Genomic DNA, 25,628 nt, shown 5'->3' on the forward strand with positions numbered 1-25,628 from the left:
ATATGTAGCAATATTTATTTAGATTTTTACAAAAGAGTTAATAGTTTCACTTAACTGAAGCAACAAGAGTCAAATTAAAATTTAATTAAGCAGCATTTTGTCACCCCTGTGGAGATAATTGTGTTTTTGCATCGCTGAAAAACACTTTTGTTTGCCATGCAGCTTAGTGTTTGTAGCCTATGGTCTCTTCTATCTCCTCCCCCAGCTTAAGGTGAAGCCGTGAATGATTGACGGGGGGCGGGGGTTTGCATGTGCGTAGCCAGAAACCATGGAGATGGCGGTGTAACATGCAATGTCATACCGGTAAATAATACTTACATAAATATCTGCACCATAAAATCCATCCTGGTAAACAACACTGCAGAGGATGCAAACACAAACAAACAGACAAACAAACACACAATAAAACAAAAACATCCATATTAGTGCATTTTGACATGCAGGCACTGGGCTAGCTAGAAACCAACCCCCATCTCCACAATCCAAAAAAAAAAGAAAAGATTGAAAGAAAGAAAACAAAAGAAACAGCCGTTAAAGGGGCAGAGGCAAAGGGGAAATACAGCAGGCACCCCCTATGCACTTTAATGGCTGGGTAAGGAGGCTGGAAAGGTCCGAAAATATTCAGAAATACCATAATGTGATGTGATTTATCAGGTCCAGTCAGAAACATGAGACCTATAGTGTTGTTTATATCTGAACCAAAAAAAAAAAAAAAAAAAAAAAAAACTCCTGAAATTAAATGTCTAAACAAGGGTAAAGGTTTTAAATTAATTAGTTTGCATTTTCTGTCAACACAGCAGGGAAACGTTGGTAATTACCATATATCAATAAAATGTTCACAGGTCTTGGATCGGGTTAGAAAAAAAAAATGGTGCTCTATGCCTACCATCTACCATGCCTGTCATTCCAGTTGGCAGTAATTAGGCTGCACTGTGTAATTGAGAAAACATTGGGGCATTCAATTCTTAGAACTTTTCTTCAAAATAAAGCAATGCCCTGTGAAATGTCTAGCTTAATGGCAAGTCACTGGAGAAAAACAGATTCTCCAATTTATATTAATTTATATCATGTACCAAAAGTAGTATTATAAAGTAGAAATGACTTAAAAACAGCAATCATGGAGAATAAGGCTGTTTTTAATCCAGAGCATGAAAACTTTGAACTTGTTTTACTGGACTAGAATCATTAAAATTTAACAGCTCCTTAAAAATCAGACATAAAATAGTAAACTCATTGAATACAAATTTTTATTGACTGTCTCATAATATCCCTTGAATATTAAATATTCAATGTCACTTGAATATTAATATCATTAGAATATAAATGTTGACTGTTTCTATAACTGTTCCTATATTCTTTTGTTCCACTAAAATGCAACAGTCTGACAGTCTGTGTGAAAAGAAGAAAAGAAATCTCTATAAATAGCATTGTGGATTAGTGAAGCCTCACATTAAAAGTATTTGTGGCAAGTTTTCTTATGTAGTTAGGAGCTCGGCCGATGTAACAGTTAGAATTTTTGGTGTTCTTTAAAACAGCGGCTTAAAAATATTACAGGAAGTAATGCCGCCGCAAGCAGCCACCATAGTGAACTGTTAGATGAGGAGCTGCACACAGTACCAGCTCAGTAAGATTTGCTGCATAAAGTAAGAAACAGCTGCTTACACAAAATACTAATTTTTGCCTGATCTGGTGAGTCAATACTAACTCCTGGAGATAAGGTTGCCCAAAGACATTGAATGCTATGGCTCAACTCTTTTAGTTTCCAATAAAAACATCCAGATGTGGATGCCAGCACTACCTTAAGGATGTGGTTCCATTAAACACGAAGATCTCCGCAGAGCTCCTACCTTCACTTGCCTTTTTAGATTGATTTCACACCTTGGTGATATCTCTGATAATCAATAACTTCTTAAATGTCAAAATGGCCCAGAGAGCCAGTTCTCTCATTAAAATGTAGTCTGTGGGACTCCTTCAAGCACATATTGGCTTATTGATACTATGGGCTGTCATGTCAGGTCCCATTAAAGACATTTTATGAACACGCACACACACAGATACCAAGCAAACTCTGTTTCCGAGGTGTGTCACAGGATTTATTTGGAGTCGGCTCACCGCCACTCGAGACAGGCAGTTTTAATAAAAATACATCACGGTCCACATTAATAATTCACATCCGACTGCCACCAGGGCAATTAAGTGGTGCAGCAGCGTTAATGAAAGTACAATCTCTAGCACATATCTCTTTGTCAAGACCGTGCCCAAGTGCTCACCCAAACACCTGTCTTCCTCATCCTACGTGACGGTTCATCTGCTGCAAGAGACGCTCATTGTGACAGCGTTGTCGGAGGGTGTACATAGTCATTCCTCCAGACAAAATGCTTTTGTTAAAAATGAGCACTGTCTTCTCTGGGCGGAGTGGGTTTTGAAAGTTATTCCTTTTCATTCAACAAATGATGTATTCTGAGATATTGGTTTCTCCAGGATAAACAAAGAGGGATTTATTTTGAACGGGCTTTAACTGCAGGAAGACTTACCTCTAATTCTAAAGTCTGTTTTATATTCAAGTAAGAGGTTGTTTTGGTTCAAATTGCCTGTTGATGGCTAATACAAATGCAATACTTTCCAGAGGAAGAACGTGATTTGTAAAGATTTGCTCTTGTGTTCTCACCCGCGTTTTGAACATGCTAATAGAACTAATACAAATGTATTTGCAGTTCATTCCAAGTTGTCATTTTTCCAACGAGCTCTTAGCAGCTGTCATGAAAAATGAACATTTCCTGCTTGGATGCTTGCAATGCATAAGATAATGGAAAAATTACATTGCCACAAACATTTTCCTTTTTATCATTTTAAAAGAAATGACTTATATGCCTTTGGATTTATTTTAGTTCAGTCATAGTTTTTTTTGTTTTTTTGTTCTGTTTTAGTCGAGAACATTGAATTCATAACAGCAAATCCTGCGTGAATGTATGGGGGAAATCTGTTCTAACACCATCTACGAATAGTGCTGTTAATTTCTTTTTGTTGCTTAACTTAACAAAGCAGCTAGAGGAAATTTGTTGAATTCATTGCTTTTTTTTTTATTTATTTATTTTTTTATCAACAATTAAAATTTGCAGTTTTTATACTTGGATGAAGTGGAATGCTTGGCATACAATGGTAACAAACTAGAGACACTAGAGAGCTGAAAAGTAAAGGTGCACGTAAACATCCCATCTGTAAGGAGTGACGAGGACACTCTAAACCTAACTTCATTCATACAGGAAACACATGGTTTTGATCTTTTATTGGACGCCTTTAAATGACCTCTTCTCATCGTGTCCTCTTCTTCTACCATGTTTTTGGCATGAAACTGAGGAATAGAAACCTACTGGGCCTCTATAGGGTCACAGCAACGGACAACTTTTGCATTACCTCACACTACGTGTGTTTCGGCTTGGATTAACTTTTGACTTTCCTCCGACCCAATGAGAAAGACTGAGCAAGGTCATGGTACAGTAATGTATTTTTTCTAGTAGACCTCCACTGGTTGGGACTACACTGAGCGTCAGCGCACCCTAAACTGTGGTGGCTCTGGCAAATATGTGTACAACGGAATTTAGAAACAAAAACTTAAATTAACTGGTTTGCCTGCTCTCTCATTGATAACTGCAGAGACTACTGCATAAGGTCTGCAGTTGTGCTTGTAACAAGCGGTTGGACATTGAGATTGAGCGTTCCAAATATAATACTGTGCACTAAATGCATAAGTGCTTCTTTAACTGCCAGTACAGCCCCGGACCACTGAAAGGTAGTCCTCGGAAAAAAATGCCGGGACCCTTTAAGGGCTCCTTGGAATCAAACGGACAATCAAGCTGCTCTTATCATTAAATAGACTTCCAGCCAGCCTCCTTAGTGTCCATTTGCTCGCAGTCATAAAGAGCAAAATAAATGAAACGAGCAACGGAATAATGGCAAATCAGATCTGACTGCCCACAATACACAGCTCTGCTTAGCGCATCTCCAGGCATTCAGCCATGGAGAGTCAGCAAGGGCTGCTGCTCCTCAGGCTAGGGAAGAGGTTTTCTCTTTTCTCTTTTGGCGACTGGATGGACTCCAAAAGTCGAGACAAAGTGGCGAACCTCCAGTTCCGCCATGGACACAGCCTCTCTCAATGACACCACAGTACAAGGCCAAATTAACAGTCATTTCCCATGAGTTTCGTGCAAAGGCACATGTCTTGGAGCATGCCCGTAGGTTGATTCAGCATGCTGCGGAAGTAGGGGAATGTGCTGCTGCTGCTGCTGTGAGGGGAGGCTGACATGCACCTCACCGCTGACTGTGTGCTGAGTTTAAAGAGCTTGCCATTGGATAAAAGGGAGAGAAGACCAAAGAGGAAGGAGGGGCAATAGGGCAAGAGCAAGAAGGGAGGCTCACCCGCCGTATGCAGGGATGTGAGGAGGTGGAGCAGCCGCCCTGAATGTGTTGTACACAGTCCGTCCTCTGCCTCGTAGGTGAGCTCCTCTGTACGCTGCTGCACTTGCTGCTGGGTAGGGGAAACCTGGTACTGGAGACAGACAACAGGACACGAGGCAAACCCTTTTAGTGTTGTCGAAAGAAAAAATCCCTGAAAATTTGATTACATGGTATAACACAAATTGCTCCAAAACTCTAACAGACATTAGCATTTGAATCGTGAAAAGAATATGTAAAGTGTTCTTACATTTCCAGTTGTTGTGGAAAATGTGAGTGAAGCAAAGAAAGAAGGAATAAAGAGTGGCAGAGGAGCTATTGCAGTGGTATTGTTATTAACTTATCATTAATCTTAATGGGGGAGGGGGGGAGGGGGGGACTGACACGAAGCTTAATTTGAGAGCCGGGGTGAGTGAAGGTTGAGAAGGAGATCGAGGTGCCATTTCCAACCCTAATTATACATCTCTTCAAAAAGGATATCTAATAAAATGCTAATAGAAACAGTGAATCATTCATTGACCTGATGAAAAATGGAAGGTTTGAGCCAAAGGATAAGACTTTCTCAAAGAGAGACAAGGAGAGGAGTGAGGCTGGTAATTGTTCCTATTCATCTTTTGTCACCTTGATTTTAGGGCCAAGTGGCCTGGCGACCCTTAAAGTCACACTGACTCTTGGTGTCAGTGAGATGACTCTTCCCAGTGCTACTTGACACCGCTGTTAATAGAGTCTAAAGGAGGAAAAGGAGCGCCTGGCATTTAGGGAACATTTTACGATCAATTTGGACTTTGGAATAATGACCAGTGCTGCTTAAACTGATTGAATGTGTCTTATGTCTGTTCGTGATGATTCTGTTGGGTCAAGTCCAGGTCAAGTCACATATGGCCTCATAAACAAATTGAGATTCATAACGCAAGCCAGATTGATGACCGTATGAACACAAGACAGCTAGTAGGACGCCACTCCTTGGGTGCCAATTTGCAGTTTGTCAAGTATCTCGTCAAATCAGAACAAGAATTGATAAATCTACGAGCTGATTGTGCCCCTGCAAGGATCTGCCACGCCAACCGAATTGTTGGGGGAAATTAACGTTGTCATTCACGTCATCTGAGCGCCGTGGAGTTGAATTTGTTTACAACAAAACGGCTCTGATTGGTTGTAGTGTTAACCAATTGGTTGCAGAAGAACTAAAACTGGGATTTTACTGGATTTTTGATACAGTCACATAGGCTTTGAGTATTGTTTTTGTCAAAGATCTCAAAATGTCAAAAAGGTATGCAGCAATGTTCAAGTTCAGACATAAAACCTACTCAAGGTATTCTTAACTTATTCTTCACAATTCATTGTAATGCTACGTTGGCTCCTGTCTGTTTGGATGCATCCCCCATTGACCATATCGGTACATTTTTGCTTTGGTCAGACAGCATGTTCCAACATTTTTTTTGGAAGTAAAGGTATTGTGGGAAGCATCTACCTTCGACACTAGAGACTGCTCCCATACAATTGCCAATAAATATCCCAATTGTAAATTGTTACCATATTACCATATTAGTATTGGTTGTGTAATGACACAAGAGATTGGGGTGAAATTTGGTACATTGGTAACTCTGCATATATACTGTATATATCTTGGAGAAAAAAGTATTTTTTATGGACAGGCTTCATAAAAGTTTTTTTTTTTTTCCGAATCATGTCTACAGCTAACAAATTTGCAGCAGAAGTATGGTGTGTGCCTTCAATTCTGCCTCGTGATTTTTCTATCTGCTCTGTTATCGAAACACCTTAACAAATTAAAAAACAAAGATCCCAGCTTCTATCCTGACTAGTCGCAATCATAGCCCAATAAGAATATAGTATTAGAAATTTAAAGAAGAAGCACGGAAATCTTATACACTTTCCACATATACAAACACACGCACACATTCCCTAATGGTCTTTTGGGTACTTTAAAGGTGAGACAAAGGTAAATCAATACAAAGCCATTTTGTAATTAAAAGAACGCAGGGGTGAATTAGGTAAACGACTGTCTGGAAAAATTGAAAATATTGATTTTAATTTGCAAAATACATTTCATTTATGTCCTTGCAGAAATGAACAATTAGATTTCCTTTCTCTTGTCCTTTACTTCCCTTTACTCCTCTCCACTGACACACTGTTATCGGTCTTTCCTCCTCTTATCACAAAATCCAGGTATTTCTCACTTTAATGACCACGGTTAATGACAGGGTGCTGGGGGCTGGGCAGAGCGCCGCTCCTAACCACTGAACGCTGGCTTGGCCAAGATCGAAAATGGCTTGGTTGGGGTGGTGGTCGGGGTTGCAGGATGTCCGTTTGTTTGTTCGCAGGAGAGATGACAGTGTCTTTTGTTGGGTTTGTGCAATTCAGCATAGTTCTCACGCTATATACAGACTTTGCCTGGTTGCATGTTGCTTGTGAAAAGAAAGCAAGCAGAGGAGGGATCTGTGATGAGGGATGAAATGAAGGGTGGGCGGGGGTAAGAGGAGGTGGGGTGAGAGGCAGGGAGGGAGAAAATGAAGATGTCACAGAAACTGAAGAACAAAAGGAGTGAGGAGGATGGAGATAAAAACAAAGGAGATGGTGACAGATGGAGAAGGGCATGTCCTCCTACCTGCATAGAATTCTGGGCTGTAGACAGCGCTGACCACTGGATTTAACTTCCAGCCTGACATAAGACATAGTGAAAAGACAAAGAAAAGGTATAGTGTAGTACTGTTGATAGTCACATGGTGTTTAATTTTCATCACCTAATGTATTTGCCAGATTAAATTTAACCAACATAGAAAAAGAAGAAACATGCAGCCCTCATTTTAAGCAACAAAGTCTTCAAAAGACATCAGATCATCCACAATAGCAATTATCTGAATGAGCATATGAATGCAGCACAAGTGTTGGTAAAATAACTTTTAATGTCGGCCTTAACCCTAGCCTCTGATGAGCAGGGTTTATCAAGCCTATAGCACCTCTGAAGTATGTTGTATGTGTGTGTATGTCACGCAGAACTAAATGACGCCAACCTCACTTCAGTATTTGCCGTGTGAATGCCAACAAAATATAACCACTCAAAGGTATGATGCTCTCAGGGCAACTCTCCAGTGGGTATTTATCCTCATTAAGCCTCCTGAACCGTTTGGTCCAAAGGCACCTCATCATTTCATTGCATTTAAACTGATTAATTTTACCATAATCTCCACCATCACGGCCAAGGCAGAGAAGTACATTCACTGCATGATGCTGCCACCACCATGTTTCACGTCATTTGGTCTGGTTGCCAAAAGCTCAACGTTGTTTTCTTTCTAATATATACACTCTTCAAACTGTAGCCAATGAAAGTTCCCTTTAACGAGTGTCTTTGTCAGTGTTACTCCTAGACAGTTGCTGCTAACTGTGTTTGTTCTCCAGTCAGAGCCATTTGAAGCTCGGAAACACATTCAGAGTTGTTCTCTTGGTGGCTTACCTCAAAATTTCCACTTGGGTATGGGTAGTTCTTGGAATATTTACAACTGTGCCATACTCTTTCTGCTCCTTGAAATAATTGAGTTACTTCATAGTGGAGAAATTGCCATACTACTGACTTAACAAATTCAAAATCCATTGAATGTATTAACTTCTGCAACATTAACAACTGGTGTCTACCAATACTGTCTTATGATTTCTTGACATTCAAACAGTCTTTTTCTGGACATTAATGCAAACATCCAAAAGATTCAATATTAAATCTACTTTGATTCAGAGTGGTAAAACAATTAGTAGACTTGACCAGGCCTTACCATTTGCATATGGGTTGACGGTCTTCTTGTTTGTCATTACTCTGGCTGTTGCATTGTTGACCTACAGCAGTAAAGAGAGAGCTCCGTGAGTTATGACACTTATCTGTCAGTAGAAAGTGCTGTACTTGTTAATAGTAAATATGCATGCATAGTCTGCTAATGTTGTAAACAAAGAAAGCAGTACACTGTATCATGGCAAACATCCATGTCATTTCTGTGTTTTCGACATTCAGAAACACTTAAAAACACATCCAAAACAAATCAGTTGTTTTTCTCATTTGCATATAGTCTATCTTATGGCGTTTTCCAGCATGCTCTCCCCAAAAATAGTGACATTTCAATAACATACAGACAAAAAAAGGAAAAGAAACAACAGATGCACTGTTAAAATGATTCTTTTTTTTGTAAATGTATAGATGCATGCGGTGGGGGAGAGGAAGAAGGGGGGGAAAACAGACAAAGAAAATGGGGAAAGGGAAGAAGAGAATATGTCGGGAGCATTATGCAACATCCAGTCAACCCTAAAATGTGAGTAGAACTGTTGTGACGAAAGCAACACAAAGCATTCACACTCAGACAACAGCCTCTCTAATTCATTGCAAGAATAATTATATTATTAATATCAAAAAAAACAAAAACAACCAAAGACAATAGATGTACTGAAATAAACCAACCAAGTCAATCCATAACCAGTCAAATCATTCCAAATTCAAACAACAGCTAACAGGATAAAGTAAAATAAGGGTGCATAATCTTCCAAAAATAAAAGTAAAATAAATTAATGAAAGGGTTTCCAACAATCTCAGATAGGTGTGCAAACGAATTCATATCTCAGTCAGTATCGCTCGCACACGCAGCTTCAGGAGAAACACTTAGTGAATGGACACGCACGCCGACACGCAAGAAAAATATGTATGTCAATATACAGCATCAACTCAACCACAATTCAAAAAGAAATGTCACGTGAGTTTTAGCGTTGCAAACGTTCCAAAGAGAGAGGAAGAGAGAGAGAGGAAATGCTGGCAGAATGGCTTGCTCGCCCACACTTACCATTCCCAAACCTTTTGGCCCCGCCCACTTGTTTGTGTACTGTTACCGTTGTAACTGTGTTGGAAGGGGGCCCTAAACAAGCTACCGTTGGAAGGATGGTGGGGGAGGAGGGGATGAGAAAGGAATAAGCAGCATCTTACTCAGGTGGCCAAGAAAACTTGATAATCATTCCACTGCACAAACTCTCTCTTTCAGCTCTCTCCATACAAGCAATTAGCCGGTCTCTTAAAGCATAACTCTGACCATTTGGTCCATACCAGCTGTCTTCCTCCGTCATAGAGTAATTGGGGCCAGAAATGTTGGTTTAAGTACATACCGGTCCTCAAATAGCGACATGTAATGCTATCTGGGCCACCCATGCCTGCTGCAGATACTACACCGCTGACTTAATTGCGTAAAATATTGTAGCTGTCAGATCATGGAATCAGTTCAGAAGAAAAGATAAAAGTTGGGCAACTGGATGGATTCAGAGAGAGGTTGACTGCACTGATTCATGTGAGAGTAGAGAAGATGGTCAAACTTAAGTGATCCGGGGGGACATATTTGTCACCGTGTGTCCTTTGGGATAAAACCAAGAAAGAATCCAACAGTTTGTACTATCTGTGAATTCTAGTATTGGAGTTGAAGCAATCCATAAAGACAGAAGGCTCCTTCTTGTTTTTCTTACAAAGAGAGAACCTTGAAGCACGGTTGTGTGGGAATAGCTTGAGCTGATAATTTGGCTAAGACCATATTTGCCATTAGTATAATCATGAGGTCCGTATTTGAATACTGTACATTCCCCTAACAGAGATTAAGTAGCCAAGGGTGAACAAACAGAGTGTGTTGAAGGTTTGATAAATCTCCAGTCTCATGAATCTGTCACTCAAACTAGCCTTCCTGGGATCATACTTCATATTCCAAAGAAGTAACAGGATGCCTTCCGTATTAATACCAGGTAGTTAATAATGACTGTGAGAAAAGTCTAAGGGTTAGACTTAATGTTGTAGACGTTTTGTCCATGCCATACATAGGGTTGAAGGTAATCAGGGCTCTAAATGAAGCAATTAGGTGCTAGAACTTGCTCACCTGGAAGCTTCATTTTGCAGAATAATGTATAGTCAGAGCAGAAAATTGTACTTTTGACGTATCAAGTCTGACGGAGAGTCTGTCACACTGAGGGCAAAGCAGGAGACATTCAGCCATTTGGATAAAGCTGCCGTGGCAAAGGAATAAGAGCTTTGAGCTGCCAGCACTGTAAGATAAACATTACGATGATGGAAGGATGGGAGAAAGGTTGAGGAGAAGGTAAAAGGTTCATGTAGGAGATTAATTAGGATGATGGGAAAAGACCACTCTAGCTGTATGATGATGAGATCTTTACACGAACCAGATGCAATGTTGTGCTCTACAAAAAAAAGTGAGGAAGCCAAAACTCAAGCAAGCAAGCTTTTGAGTGGCGTGGATAGTGTAAACACTTTTATTATACTGGTAAACACACATTAAATGTTCCAGCAGTGGAGGGAACCCATGGATCTCATCAAAAAAGCAGAATGGTTTGCAGACAGTTAGGGTATATAGGGTACAACTTGAATATTGGGTTGAGCTAATGGATTCAGTTTGAGATCACTACAAGAATTATGGCGGTTCACCACAAAGTGTATGTTAGAAGTTTTGATTAGGGTTAGGGTTAGGGTTAGGGTCAGGGTTACTGCATCAAGCCAACAAGGTCAATTGTATTAGTGCACGTTGAAGAGAAAAGCTATAGTTAAACATAAGATCAGGTAATGACTGGAACCATCCAGACTTTCCTGAAGGAAAGAGGCTGAGCCCGAAAACAAACATCTCTACCAGTTAGCCTAAACCCCAAACCTCAGCTGTGGCCCGAGCTTTGGGTTATTCGCAGGGCAGAGCTTACTTTTAGATTCATAGTGAGAAACTTCAACGTCAGCGTGAAGCTGCTATCCCTTCTGAAGAAGGTGGGATTCTGATTAGGATTTCCTCTGGTGTCCCTTCTCTTTATGCATAGATAATCTGTGGAGATCCAGTTGAAAAGGAGACACCGAGGAAGATAGAAAAGAACAGGCTCGAGAGATTAGACATCCAATCTGGCATTAAAAACTCGCCAGGATGAGCTGGAAGTTAAGGGAACAATGGTGCCTCCTTTTTGGACACTGCAGTCTGGATAAGTGACAGAAAGGATGGATGGGTTGATGGATGGATAGATGTAGAAGACCGGCTTTGGTGCATGCTGCGTTAAGCACATTATATAATATTATATGCATAGGTATGGACAGTAAGCCATGGAAGATTGCATAAACTGCAACGCATAAATGGTATCTCTTGATCTCTACTGGATGTTGGGTAGAAAAAGCCAGTCACAGGATATCATTACACTAAGACGTGGGGAAAAAATGGACAGAGTTATACTTTGAGGCTGGTGGCATCTAGCTTTTGTTCCTCTCAGTGGACACAAGACATTGATAGCACTTAAGTGATGTCATGCTTCTAAATCAGTTTAGACGTGAACCTTGCATTTCGCTCTCCAGATGTCTTCAAATTCCTAAGTACTTCCTCTATCCATGGATTTCTGGGGGACAGCCCCCTTGTTCAGTAAACATACTACTATATATAAGAACATCTTTGGTTTTTAACATTCATGATCATCTTTCTAAACACAACAATGTCTATAGATGACTGGGTAGTGTCAGCTTTCAAACCTTTGGTAAGGTCATTTTCCTAGACAGCACAAAATTAAGTAAAACACGAAAAAAGGAACAAAAAACGTAAACAAACTAAAAATTAAAAACAGGCAAAGTCTCTTGCATACCGTGATGTTATATGTCGACATTTATTTGTGTCGGGGGTTAATGAAAGACCGCACAAGGACACGGAAGTGATGGGTCTTGGGGGACTCTACAGCTTGATGGACTGATGGATAGGTGGTAAGTAGCTACACAAATGCTCACAGACACAAACACGCGGGGACAAATAAACAGACAAACAGACAAACACGCACACGTTGCCACACAAAGAGGAAGAGGAGAACAGGGAGAAGGGAAGAAGACGTAAGAAATATTTCATGCACCTCTATTTTACGGCCTTCTACCACGGTGCCATGTAATTTCTCCCTTGCCCTGTCGGCGTCCATGCTATGCTCGAACGTTACGAACCCAAAACCCTGCGTGCAGGATGGAAAGAAGCAAGAAGAACATGCACATTATTTGGTACATATTAAACTCAACATTATTATAAATATAACTTCTTTAATGGGAGCATTGCAGATTACACAATTTCCTGCCTCACATTCTTACATCCACCAAAAATGCAATACAACATGTAGGACATTTTATGGACAATATTTGTTATTGGAATTGAAGCCTTCCGCTGTTTTCTAACATTTATCACCTACACCGTTGCAGTAAATTCAGGCCTCAAGGGTTAATAACATGGCTCAGTAATAAATGCCCGGCCTTTATAGCAGGGGTTCATGACAATTGCAAACAACATAGTTCGACATAAATCACCCCCAGTGCTGTGTTCCCATGTTTCAAGGTGGTGCAGCAAATAGATTCATCAGAAATTATTACAGATACCAAAAAGAACGAAGGAGAAAAGAACTTCTTTATGGCACGGCATCGGCAATAAGAAAATATACCTACTCTAATAGTAGCAAATAATAACATTGTAAAAATGAAAGAGGTTCATCTATGAATAGTCTCTCTCAGTACAACAAGGATGTTGTTCTAAGGAGGACGTTTTAATATACTTGTATTGATCAGTCATGACTCTGGTTTGTTAATGAAATAAAGTGGAAAGATTCTTAATTAACTTTGAACATCAATCTACAACATTTTCTTTTTTATCAATATCAAAATCGTATTGTCCCTTATTAAGGTGGATCAAGGTTCCTACGAACACCAAGAAGCAGAAGCTTATTCGGTGTTACATGAATTTAAATGCACGCGCAGATTGATTAGTCTGTACCAGAGATGCTCGAAAAGATACCTCAAAAAAAAATAATGAAAAAATATATTGTTGAGAAACAGAATTTAGAGGGCACACTTAGACAAAACAGAAACAGCATGTACCTTAGAGCCGCGCTCGTTGAAGATGATTTCCACGTCTAAGATTTTGCCAAATTGCTGCAAAGAAACAACAACAAAATTAGACTTCACATATTCTCCTAAATTCAACAGAGAATCCCACAATGCTCTTCAACTTTCTGTTGTTAACTCAAATATTGGATAGAAAACACTACGGGACTATACAAATTTTTAGAAGGTTTATTTTCAATATTTCAGATATTGCTGTACTTACGCCAAACATTTGCCTGAGGTCTGGGTCTCTGAACCTGAAGGGGATGTTGGAGACGTGAAGTCTCTTGGGTTGAGCCTTGCTGTCTGTGCTTTCGGGAACAGTCTGTGTTGGTGGCTGGCTGTCTGTCTGGGCAGCGTCATCTGTCTGCTGGAAAATAATAGATTAAAGGATGCAGCAAATGCAATTTGTTTCTTGACATTTGACATTTGATTGACAACAGCAACAACAAAAACTGTATATTTTCCGTTGCTAATCTAATCTTTTGTCAAAGTTTTCTCAGCTCTCTGCTGGAAGGAGGAAGAGTAGACTCATAGAACACTAAATCACGCCTTTCGCTTCATCTCAAAGAGCTGTATGATTTGCAGTTTTTTTAAAAACGGATTTCACTATGTACGTCAATAGATATAATCTATCAGCAAGTGACCACTTTATATTTCATACAGACAAACATGTGACAAACTGCGCATTATCTCTGAGCTCATATTATTCTCAGCCACTACGGAAGCTACGGATTCCTTCTGCCACACTGGTGATCCACGCAGGCAGGTTTGTTGAAAAGTACTGTCATGGTACTGACCCAGTTTCTAACACTGTGAATGCAAGGACTCCCACATAGTTTTATCACCTGGTCATTGGCTCGGTCTTCCTCATTAGAAGAAATGGACTCAATGGATGGATCATTCTAAGTCAGTGAGGAAGAGAATCCTATGGCTCTGTTCAGAGGATGCCCATGGCATTGGCACTGGATCTCCTTGATCTTTCTCCCACTGCCCAATAACTCCTTGAAAATTACCTCTGACATCATCCTAGTTGGACGTCCTGTCTCCTAGTGAATTATTGTTAAATCAGCTCATATGAAGTGCTGACTCCTTGAGAGTCAAAGATTAGATGGAGCTGAAGTTTTGGATTAACATAATGGCAACTGAGCAAAATTCTATTAACTAAGGAGACACTGTGAAGACATAGAGATGCGAAGGAAAGAGCTTGAAAAGAAAGCCACATAGGATTGTTTTGCGATTGTCAAATTTGAGCATGAACTTGCATGCGTATTGATTGGCTCTGTTGCAGATACCATAACCATAAATGTACAACGCCTATGGACCTTAAAACTGCTACTAAGCAGCTATCACATTGGATTGGGCAGACAGAATATTCTATATACAAAGCTGCCCTGAGGATTAACCATTTTTAGTCTACAAATTAGTATTAATTCATTTTTATGGTGCAACCCATCAATAGCCTGTTGGATATGTTGAGACACATGTTTAGACTTAGCAGTAAGTGAATTTCCATCAGATCCAATGCTCCTCAGCCGGCAGAACCACTTTACACATGTCTGAAAGAGTTTTATTGAGATTTTGGTCTAGGGGCGGGTAAAGACATGTATCTTTTTGAATCAGTTGAACCACGGTCCATGTAGACAGCTGGAATCTCTAATCAGAATGATTTCAATGGGGTTCAAGGAATATCGCCCATGCAGCTGCCGCTACATAGCATCAGAACCGACAAAGGTGTTTGATCTGAGAAAATTTAAATTATGCAGTCATAATAGATTCTTATGCGCACATATACGGAGTGAAAATCAGCAGTCTGTGTTTGTCCTTGAGCGCTCAGTGTGAGTGAGATCAATGGCTGTTAAACACAAGGGAGGACTCTGCTGTTACACTCCAGCGTCTGTTACGAAAACTGTTGGGAGTGTGTCTTTTCTGACTTGGGAAATAATTTATTTATGAAGTTGTTCATAAAGTAATATCCACATTTAAGGACGAGGACAAGGCCTTTGGCAACTATTTCATTAGGTTTAGGACATAATATTAGATCACCTGTGATGCATTTCAAGTCCAAGCACACCATATATTGCCTACTGAAAAAAATGAAACAGAAATGTAGAGACACTGATTACTCAAGGCAAAACATGTGGCATAATGCACTAATGTTTCTTGTAATTATGTTTCCACAGTTCTCAGTTTGACTAATATGTCCCGGGCATGGAAACTGCAAACTGCATTTGCACACGTCACCCACTAAAATCACGATCCTATGAGAAAGATAATGTTTTCCATGCTTGCCCTTCTCTTTCTTTTGCTCCCAACCACTTCCAGACTCTAGCTAAAAATAAAGCCCGTGTATGTATGCACATATACTGTATGTATGTGTTTCTGTGGGTGTGTGAGCCTGAAGAGAAAAAGAAGCAACATAAGGCCGGCAGTCTGCGCGTCTTCCATGCAATGCCTAGGTACGTACCGACACATATGGAAAGGAGTGTACACATACACAGCAGTGACTGCAATCTGTGCAGAGCTGCTTGGCTACGGCGACATCCACCTACACTCGCGGCGGAGGAACAAAACAAACAAACAGTGAGACTAAGTATCTCATCTCATCCCTTTTGGCATTCGAAACTAATGCGCGAGGCCAAGCCAGGGTGAACGTAAAGCGGTTTCAGATATTCTGGAGATGATACCGGAGATGTAGGCTGAGATCAGGTTTGCAGGGATGGAGATAAGATAATAAAATGGAACCCGAAGAAACAATGTAGGGACTTAACTTTCCAATCTATCGGAGAGAAAGATAAAACTAAATTCTATCTCCATATCTCCATAACGTTCCCTGATAGTGTATCCCGCAGTGTGACAAATTACACAAATAAAGTTGTGAAAATGATACGCGACGATTGGTCAGTGACCAGCATGCGGTTTGTTAAATGTCTCTACCAAGTCACTAATAGAACAAGAACTGCCTGATATGACACAGTGGGCACAGTAGTTACAAACTGGATAGACCTAACCAAGACCAACCACATGCTAAGCTATGAAAATAATGAGAATGATTTGAGAAGGGTTTCTTGTCACTCATACTGGTATTTGTCTTGTTTCTTGAGACATTTAAATTGAAATGTCCTGAAGTTGGCAGGTTAGATAATATTTACCATGGTCAGCATGGCTAGCTTAGCATTAAGCCGCTAATATTTGCTAAGTGGCGTTAACCCTTTAAAGCTTGAACGTATCACTGGTGATACATTAACACACACGGTATTTCAATTACTGTAACTTAGTGGTTTGCTCTACTGACAAAATTCAAGCTGTGGCTGAACACTAGGAAGTTGTGCATTTGTCTGGAAGAACTTTGTGACGTCTCAAGGGTACAACTAACTTTACTACTAACTAACTTTGGTTCCTCTCTCGTTAGGTCTCTCCGGTCTTGAGTCGCTCCCCAACTTGCAGCTAACAGCAGCGGTGCATCATCATTACCATAACGGCAGCTTTTTTCCCTAAAAAGCCCAACTTCACAGTGTACAGCTACACTTTGAATTTTGTCCATTGGTGAGTTACGGCAATTGAAATAAGGCAAGCTTTTTTTTTTTTTATGCGCAGGCAGATGTTCAGGCCTTAAAGGGTTAAATTAATACCAATGGGAATGTCATTCATTTTTAATGTCTTTGGAAATGAAGGTGATTCATTTAGCAGATTTGTTGCTTGCAATACACAAAATTCATTGGTTTACCCAATATTCAGCGTGTTTTTTAGTGGATTTTGCAGTACACACGACATCACACTCAGACTGAAGACACTAAGAAAGTCAAAATCCTTTAAGTCATCCTTGATGCTTGGGACAGCCTCTACTTTAGTGCTATAGGATTCCTGTTCTGTGGCCTGAACGTCTGTACGAGATGCAGCAATGCATCATTCCAACTGACAAAACCATCCCATTCAGCCTCACCTGTATTTATTTGTATTGTTAGTTCAAAGTTTATTGAGCACAATTAATGAAATCAGGTGGGTTTATCCATTACGAGGCATTAAAGTGCGATGGTGATCTGCCGATCAAGTTCTGATATATGAACAGGAGACAATCAAGGTCTAAAATGGAAAAACTTGTACAGCAAATTTACCAGTGTATCAAGTGACGAAGTGTATCAGTATCAGTGGATTAGCTTACAAGCAGAATGATACCCTCTTACGTGAGCTCTTGAAATGAAAAGAAACCAGTGAAGTGTGCTGATTTCCAACAAACACACGTTTTTGTTTTTGCTTGTTTAAGCATATCTGGCACTTTCATATTAAAAACAAGGAAATCCAAAATGTCTCGACGGAATAACACGAAGCACTCTGGCATTTACAGAAATGCTCCGGGTTTGATTGCGAGTTCAGAAAAATCTATTTCCTTAATTCTCCCATCTCTGCCCCCACTCTACGCAGAGTGGGGCTCACATTGAGGGGGAAAGGAGGCTGACGTTGCTCTATAAACACTCTGACTAGATGAGGTAATGGTTCCTGGATGCACACACGGCATACAAAGTCCACACTACACAGATAGGAAGAGATTTCTCCCTTCAGCCACACAACATTATGCAAAGAAGTCAATCCATTTACACGTTCTTTTTTATTTATTTTTTGCAGTTTGTTAAAAGCTTTTCGCAATGGTGGGTTCACTTTGTCTAAATAAAGAGTAAGCAAGCACAGAGGTACCCTATTTTCTTCTTACTCCGAAAACAAGATGTGCTCAGTGGGCAATACACGTGAAACAATACTCTCTTTTCAAATCCAGCCTTCACTACATCCACAAATATCTACAGAACACTCTGCACGCTCTTAATGTTTTTTATAAACTGTGACACGCACTGGTACAGTGTGCCAGAAGCTCCATATCTAAACTGTTCAAAGGCATTAATAACAGAATCTTCTAAAAGAAACATGGACGTTTTTTTGCTTATCTACAGAAATTAAAGTCACACAAACTGTAATATTTCAGTGTAATTCCACTGTAAAAGGGGAAGTCTATCATTATTTTTCTTTGAGTAGTTTACTGTCTTGAACGAAAGATGAAAAAATGAGATTTACGTCGGCATGTGGTTATGTTATGGTTGAAAGAGTAATCCCTCAAGTGTCATTTTCAAATTACAAGAGTCGCACATTTCAATTAGGCCATCACTCAAGTTATTATCAATGTCTTAACAAGCTGGAAGCAGTGAAATAATAATTCAGCAACTGCTCCTGAGGGGAAAAAAAGTGACAATCACAGGAAACAAACGTACTCAGATGTCACTGATTAACAGTGATTCTTCCAAACTGTGACATCTGCTTGTAAGCAGAGTTTTACTTTTGCTGCTGTTGGAGGTAGATCCACTTAACATTTTAACTACCTATACACAGGTGAGAGGTTTCATCCACTGATTTACAACAGAGGGATTGGGCCTCTCACCAGATAAATCTTCTGGGTTGTGGGATCAGCAAAAGGAGGGGAAATGCTGAAGTGAAGAGAAAAGGTTGAAGTGATATTAAGGTATTGTGCATTAAGAGAAACCCACTACCAGCCATTTTAAGCCATTAAAATGTGCACAAAAAGGTTAGGCTTATGAGGTCTATAGACAGGGTTACTCAGTCCTTCCTCTGGACTAAACCCCGAAACCACAAACCAAAACCAGACAATGCGTAGTGATCACATAAAATATGACTTGGCTGGTTCCTCAAACACCAATGGATGATATAAAAATGGAAAGTCTAAACCAAGGATAATTTTTTTTTTTTGTGGTTATTTTAAGTTTCACATTGTAATTACTAAAATCCACTACAGAACCTCATATACGCTGATCAGTCACAACATTAAAACCACTGTCAGGAAAAGTAAATAACATTGACCATCTCATTACAATACAGTTTTCTTCTGGGAAACTGTTGGAAGTGACATTTGCGCGGATGTTATTTAGACATGTACCACCCACATAGACCAGACCAGACCAAGCAGACCAAATTTATAACAATGACACTTTTTGATGCTAGCAGCCATCTCCAGGAGGACGAAAACAGCAGAAGGTGTTGACCTGGCCTCCAAATTCACTAGATCCCAAACTGATGGTGGTCATATTGTTATGCCTGATCGGTGTATAATACTACATTTTGTGACCGTCACTTGAATGGACTGCATATCTCTATACATCACAGTGATTGGTTTGACTGTAGCGTACGTCTGAACGGGGCCATATTGTCAGTAAGTAATGTATTTGATTTTCCTTTTACCTTTGGGCTCGCACCACGTTTCTTTCAAGGAGAGTATTTCAACCACAACCATCATCATTTCCTAAAACTAACCAAATGTTTTTACTCACGGTTTACTTTCATATTGCGTTGCTTGCCTTTCATCGTTCTCAGTCGCTGCTTGGTTACCTTTAGGTTACCATAATACTCGGTTAGGTTCGGGAAAAGACCATGGTTTGGGTTGAAATACACCCTTCGGATAAAAATAGACCCTTTCACAGTGTTTACCACCGCAAGCTCCATTCTCAAGGTTGCCAGGGTGGTGAGTCCTGCCCCAGCAATAACCCGCTGTGGACAGTCGGTAAATGATCGCTGCCTTCCGGTACCGCACCGTACATGTCTACTTTTTATTTGTGGGTGAGTCACAATGTGGCACTGATAGAGTATCCTCAAGGTTGCCGACGGGTTTGTCACATCCTTTGGCATGAAACTGGGTTGGGTAGAGTATGGACAGACAATTTAAGCATGTCTAAGATGTTTGTGGGAGATTTTCACGAACAGCATTTCTGATTCTGAACAAGCTAAAGACTTGTATAGGTTTGAGATAGTTGAAGACACTATATGAGATTTCCTTATCAGCTTGTACCTAGGTTGCTAACCAGATACATTGAACACCAACAGCTTAAAGACTTTCTTATTTCTGTCCTTAGTTCTGCATTCACAGTAAAATATCTAATTCATTTATGGAGTCAACATGATTTCGTGGTACATGAAACCAATATTGAGTGGCAGGATTATATTGCCTTAGCCTGTTTGACAACTGTGTCCATGCAGATGCGAAAAGGTGTGTCATTAGTATCGCCTGGCTTTGTTACATTCACAGTATTTTGTATTTTTACAGCCGAAGCAAGCAGGGCTGGGAGAAACACAGATTCGCAGACGCGACACACACGGTGGCTGAAAAGACGAGGCAACAAAGGGAGAAATAAAGCAGTGGGGTTTGATGATGAAGGGAAAGGGGTGCAGCAGACAGACCGAGAGGGAAAACTGATTAGACTTCCAGAGGTACAGTGTGCCATCTTGCTGCTGCCAGCATGCTTTCTTTCCCTCACTCTTTCCTCTGGTAGAGTAATTTGGGGGCTGCAGCGAATAAATCATCACACAGCACTCTCAGCACCCGGCACATAAACGAGTGCTGCATTCCTGATAAAACAGATTATTTAAGTTTGAAACATTAAAGATGGAAAATCACATCGCCGGTTCTGCAACCCCTTGCCAGGGACGGATCGCCAGCTACTCGACGATGTGGCAGTATGTGACTAGATTCAAGTTCGACTGTCAATCTTTGACATATCTTTTTGTCTTTATATTTTCCACCATAGTTTCAGTTCTGTGGGAATTCTGCTGTTCATGTGGGTTTAGTACTGCCAAGACACTCATCATGCGTTTTGGAAAACATCCTGTATAGGTGACTATGATTTGACCCTTGTATAGTTTGTGGTTCTGGATACTTTCCATCGTTTATATCAAGTCTGAAATCCCAGTAATTAAATAAATTTATGTATAATTCTGTCTGAAACTATTTGTGGCCATTTTGTTGCATTCAGCTGGTATGGGAGACCAAGAAATTGTGTCTGTTGAATCACTTACTGCTGGACGAAAACACAGTGTTCTCCTTCTTAGGCGTCTGAATTCACCCTCAGTCTTTTTTATCTTCATTATTATCTCTTATTGTATTGATTTCATCCTTATGTGCAGTTTATACCTCAGCATCAGCCCAGACCCTACACAGACCCTACACACAGGCCAACTGTAACAAGTAGCTGGAGTTGAAACAAGTAGGGAACGTTCATAAATGAATATACATTTTGCCTTTTTCTTTTGTCTTTTTTACCAATAAGTTTGGCCACTCTAGGGGCTTGTCACCAACCGTCTGATTGCCTTATTGGGTTTTGGCTGGCAAAATATGCCAATGCAAAAACACAAACCTGCCTTAAAAAATGTATTTTCCACCAGACCTTGAGAAATGCGGAAAGAAACTTCTCAATTTGAACCAACTTTCTCAAGGTCTGTGTGAAAAATACCTCCCATGTGTTGAAGCCCAGATGTGTAGAAGCCCTCCTCGTAGCCTTCATCATTATACTCGATGTGGAGCATTGCTTCAGCTTTCTTATCAGCCTTATTAGTCTTGCTTTTTCACAAAAGTAATCACCTTTGGTTGAGGCATATTTAATCAGATTACTCTTCGCAATAATATACCGATGCAATGAGCAGCAGTAAATCAGGAACTTCATCTTTGATTCAGATTAATAATTAATGTGTGAATTAAGTTTGGAAATGTAGCCTGGAAATCAAAGAAAACTAAGCATTTTTTTTTCAGTCGACTTTAAGGCCAATGGTGTCATAAATATTTATGAAAATGTACTGAGTTATAAACCAGAGAACGGGTAGCTGGATTTTTGTCGCCTGCGAGGCTGCACTCGTAAATGCGGCATTATAAATTGTATGAATTCTATTAGAACTGTTCCTCAAAAATGGCCCCGGAGATCAGTCATGATTGTCTTTGGGGAGCTGGATTGTTGGAGGGATAATCAGATAACACTCAGAAAAAACACTCCAGGGCCTGTTCTCTAGATATACTACACAAGCTCACCACACCTACGCCGACTGCTCTGCTTTCTAACGGGTGAGCTTGGCGTAACATATTTGGAAATATTTTTTTATAGAGAAAATTACCCATATCACCTTTTTCAGCAAATAAGAGAAATGTTAGAAGAGGCGAGGTTTATACAACACACTGTGACGATTTAGCATCCAGACATTTGTGGAACTGCATCAACATTCATTAACTTTGGAGCTTGGACATCTCTCCCGTTTGGTACAAACAAAAGACAAACTGTGAGTATGTTTGCCTGTTTGCTTTGGTTGGTTTAGGCTGGTGTCACCAGATTTTGATGCACTTTGTTTGTGCTGCAAAAGCATTGCAGACCAAACACAGGATTTTGTCATAGTAGATATTTTAGGATTAGAGCTCAAAAGTTTTAATTCAATTGATCCCTTAACGCTCATCGTCCAAATGCTGGCTGAGTGAAATGTCAGTTGCACCATTGCAAAGGGCATTTAGGACTTATGTTCCTAAAATCCAATATTTCTCATCAAGTCTTAAAAGTCCATGATTTCACTTTTATCAAGTCCCATGACCATTTGTTGAAGATCCAGTCACGCACCCCTATACTTGCAGGTTGTAGGCCTATCTACCTTGTACCTTGTTTACTACCATTAATAACTTTACTGCATATCTCTACATTTTGACATATTTTCAAATGTAAATGTCAAATAACGTGTACCATGACGTACCGCATCTAGGTTCTGCACCTCTATTGTTGGTAATTGTTTCGCTTGTGGTTAGTTACAAAACTTGCTTGAGAGTCCTAGATCTTCTAGGTTTGGCTCCAGCTGTGCTCAGAGATGTACATGCTTCCTTTTTTAATATTAAGGATAAAATGCTTATTCTCTATTTTGATTGTAATACCCAAGAATGCTACTAATTGCTAACTACCAATGTCACTTTAACATTTATGATGATGATAACATGTAACATAAACAAGGTCCAACGCACTACAGGATTTATCACAGTAGCATTACACTCTGAAACCCAGCCAACCCCAATTCAAACCACCAACTTCTCCCAAAATGACTTACTGTGGCTGTGCCGGTGACTGTCTGACTGATGGAATCTGACCCGCTTTGCTCACTGTGGTTCTGTGAGGACTGGTACATGTTGAGTGGATGCTCGCTGACCGAAGCCTGGACCCCGGTGTAGTCTTGAGGTGCTGCTGGGTGCTGGTGTGGATGTGGGTGGGAGTGTGGATGCGGATGGGGGTGCGAAGCTGTGAATTCAGCAGGTATGCCGTTCTGGGGAGGGGGGGCAAACTGGGCTGACGGGTAAGCCTGCGCCATAGATGGGTCCGGGGGTGCCGGTGTGTCCTGGTTACCCTGTATAGGCAAAAAGATGCACTGTTTAGTTTCGCGGACAATTCCAGTATTCCGTCATTGGCGATTTTGATCCTTTCACATGTATAATTTTATAACATCAAAATTAAATTCTCAAAAAAAGTCAAACTGCATTGTGTGACACAGTAAACATATGAGCTATGGACTGTGAAATGGAATTCGGTAGGAATACTATTTGTCCCCAGAGAAATCTCTTTGAGTCCAACACTCAGGCCGATTTTTCTACAACAACACAATTTGCCAGTGACGCATTACTGTATCACGAAAGCTGCTTCTTTACTATAAATACCAATGTTCCACAGAGGATGAATCCTGTTGGGCTTGTACTGTAGACTCATTGGCATTTTTTGCAGAGAGAGTCAGCAAGTTTAAGAACCTACTGAGCACATTCACGCTGCCCAGAGGGGTAACTTTTTCCATGAGCATTCCCTTGGCACACAGAGCCTGCTCTCTCTTTGTCAAGGTTTCAGCTATATCCCATATGTCGCCAGAGCATTTGCTCCCATCTAATATTACCACAGTTGGGTTAACGTTAGAGTAATGGATAAGAGGCAGTATTTCACACCTTTGAGAGTGAAAATCCATCGGCACAAGACGGATTTTACATATTCCTGTTGCTGGTAAGACTTAAAAAAAAAAAGAAAAAAGCTGAAGTTAGGAGAATATTTTTCACTGGAACCAAAATATTTTGTGGATATTTAAGCCTACTTTCTGATTCTGCTTTTTCACAGAATCTAAAATAAATGATTGTTTTAAGGGCATGTTGCTAACAAAACGCTGCATTTATAATGGAAGAATTTCAGTTTTGGCTAAATACATATTCAAGTAGCCAGTGCGCGTTATCAGTGGACATATCTGCCTCGGAACTTTCTTCAGTGAAAAGGCCCTACTTCTTACTGTAATGAGACTCAGTTAAATGAACTCCGCTCTACTGCATTGCAGCTGGCGCACACATACACACTCAGGTCTACTCCGCGTAGAGAAAACGCATTCGAAAAGCTGTCCTGTGTAATAAGGACCAATTTATCCATCATTGAGACAGCAGGGTTATCCGCTTGATCACAGAGGGCATCACAGACGCACCAACCAAATGACGTAGAGAAATCCTTGAGTTTTGCGCATACAGAGAAAAATGCTCTCAATTTTACAATCAACGACAATATTAAAACCACTCACAGGACTATCTTGTAACAATCCAGTTTTCTGATGGGAAACCTTCATACCTGACATTCGTGCGGATGTTAGGAAGACATGCATCCCCACCTACACCAGACCAGCAATGGCACACATTGATAGCAGCGGTCACCCCAGTAGTCAAACAAGCCTGGGCCACAGATCCACTCCCCTTAACCCATAGGACCCAAAGGCCACCACAAGCCCCCTCAGAAGGCCCATCATCTCCACTCTCTGAAGGCACAAGGAAGACCTCCACAATATCACAACATGATGCTGATGTTCATACAAGCTGGAAATTAAGTCATTATGGTCTAAAATAAAATGAGCCACCTAGATTAATAGATGACACAAGATGTCACAAGTAGGGCAACAGCCTCACACTCTGTCTTCTGGAGAACCTCAGGCTTTTTCAGTACTTCTTTCAGCTTCTCCATCTGCTACACTTAATAATATAAGTGGAAATGCACAACCCTGAGTAGATGTCATTAACCAGACACAGGCTGCCAGTTAATACTTCTGACTTGTTCTTTCAGGGCTACGAGAAGTCAGTCCAATAATGCTGTTCCTCATGCAGGATGTAGTGTAAAGTTGCTCTTTTTTGGAATTACCAAACACTGACATGTGGGAAATGGATCCAGTATTTGTCCAGTATTCCAGTAATCATACAAGGCTGAAGGATGGCAAGTTCTGACAACCAAAAACCTCACAAATGAGCTCGAGACAGAGCTGCCAAACAATAATAGTGTGTGGAGATGATGTGTTTTAGTAATGCGGTCTCAACAGACCAGAGCTGCTGTTCCCAAAAAAATAGTGGAAACATTTAAGGAAAGAAAGCGAACGAGCTTCAAAAACACTTAGAGTGCACGGCAGTGCGTAC

General features: G+C 40.4%; 1 protein-coding gene across 8 annotated transcripts in view; it reads right to left on the reverse strand.

Moving 5' to 3' along the window:
• rbfox1 (RNA binding fox-1 homolog 1) overlaps positions 1-25,628 on the reverse strand; it is a 214,003-nt gene that overhangs the window by 24,069 nt on the left and 164,306 nt on the right. For 4 of the 8 annotated variants that reach the window (XM_047571404.1, XM_047571411.1, XM_047571408.1 and 1 more), the window contains 8 exons: positions 23,264-23,557; positions 13,587-13,733; positions 13,358-13,411; positions 12,355-12,447; positions 8,238-8,298; positions 7,079-7,132; positions 4,417-4,546; positions 319-358 (listed from right to left, as the gene is read on the reverse strand). In XM_047571404.1, the coding sequence (XP_047427360.1) occupies positions 319-358; positions 4,417-4,546; positions 7,079-7,132; positions 8,238-8,298; positions 12,355-12,447; positions 13,358-13,411; positions 13,587-13,733; positions 23,264-23,557 (873 nt within the window). The remainder of the gene's footprint in view (positions 1-318; positions 359-4,416; positions 4,547-7,078; positions 7,133-8,237; positions 8,299-12,354; positions 12,448-13,357; positions 13,412-13,586; positions 13,734-23,263; positions 23,558-25,628) is intronic. The other 4 variants (XM_047571405.1, XM_047571406.1, XM_047571409.1 and 1 more) reach the window with 4 other exon arrangements.

The sequence above is a fragment of the Mugil cephalus genome, chromosome 20, assembly GCF_022458985.1.
Source record: "Mugil cephalus isolate CIBA_MC_2020 chromosome 20, CIBA_Mcephalus_1.1, whole genome shotgun sequence".
NCBI lineage: Eukaryota > Metazoa > Chordata > Actinopteri > Mugiliformes > Mugilidae > Mugil > Mugil cephalus.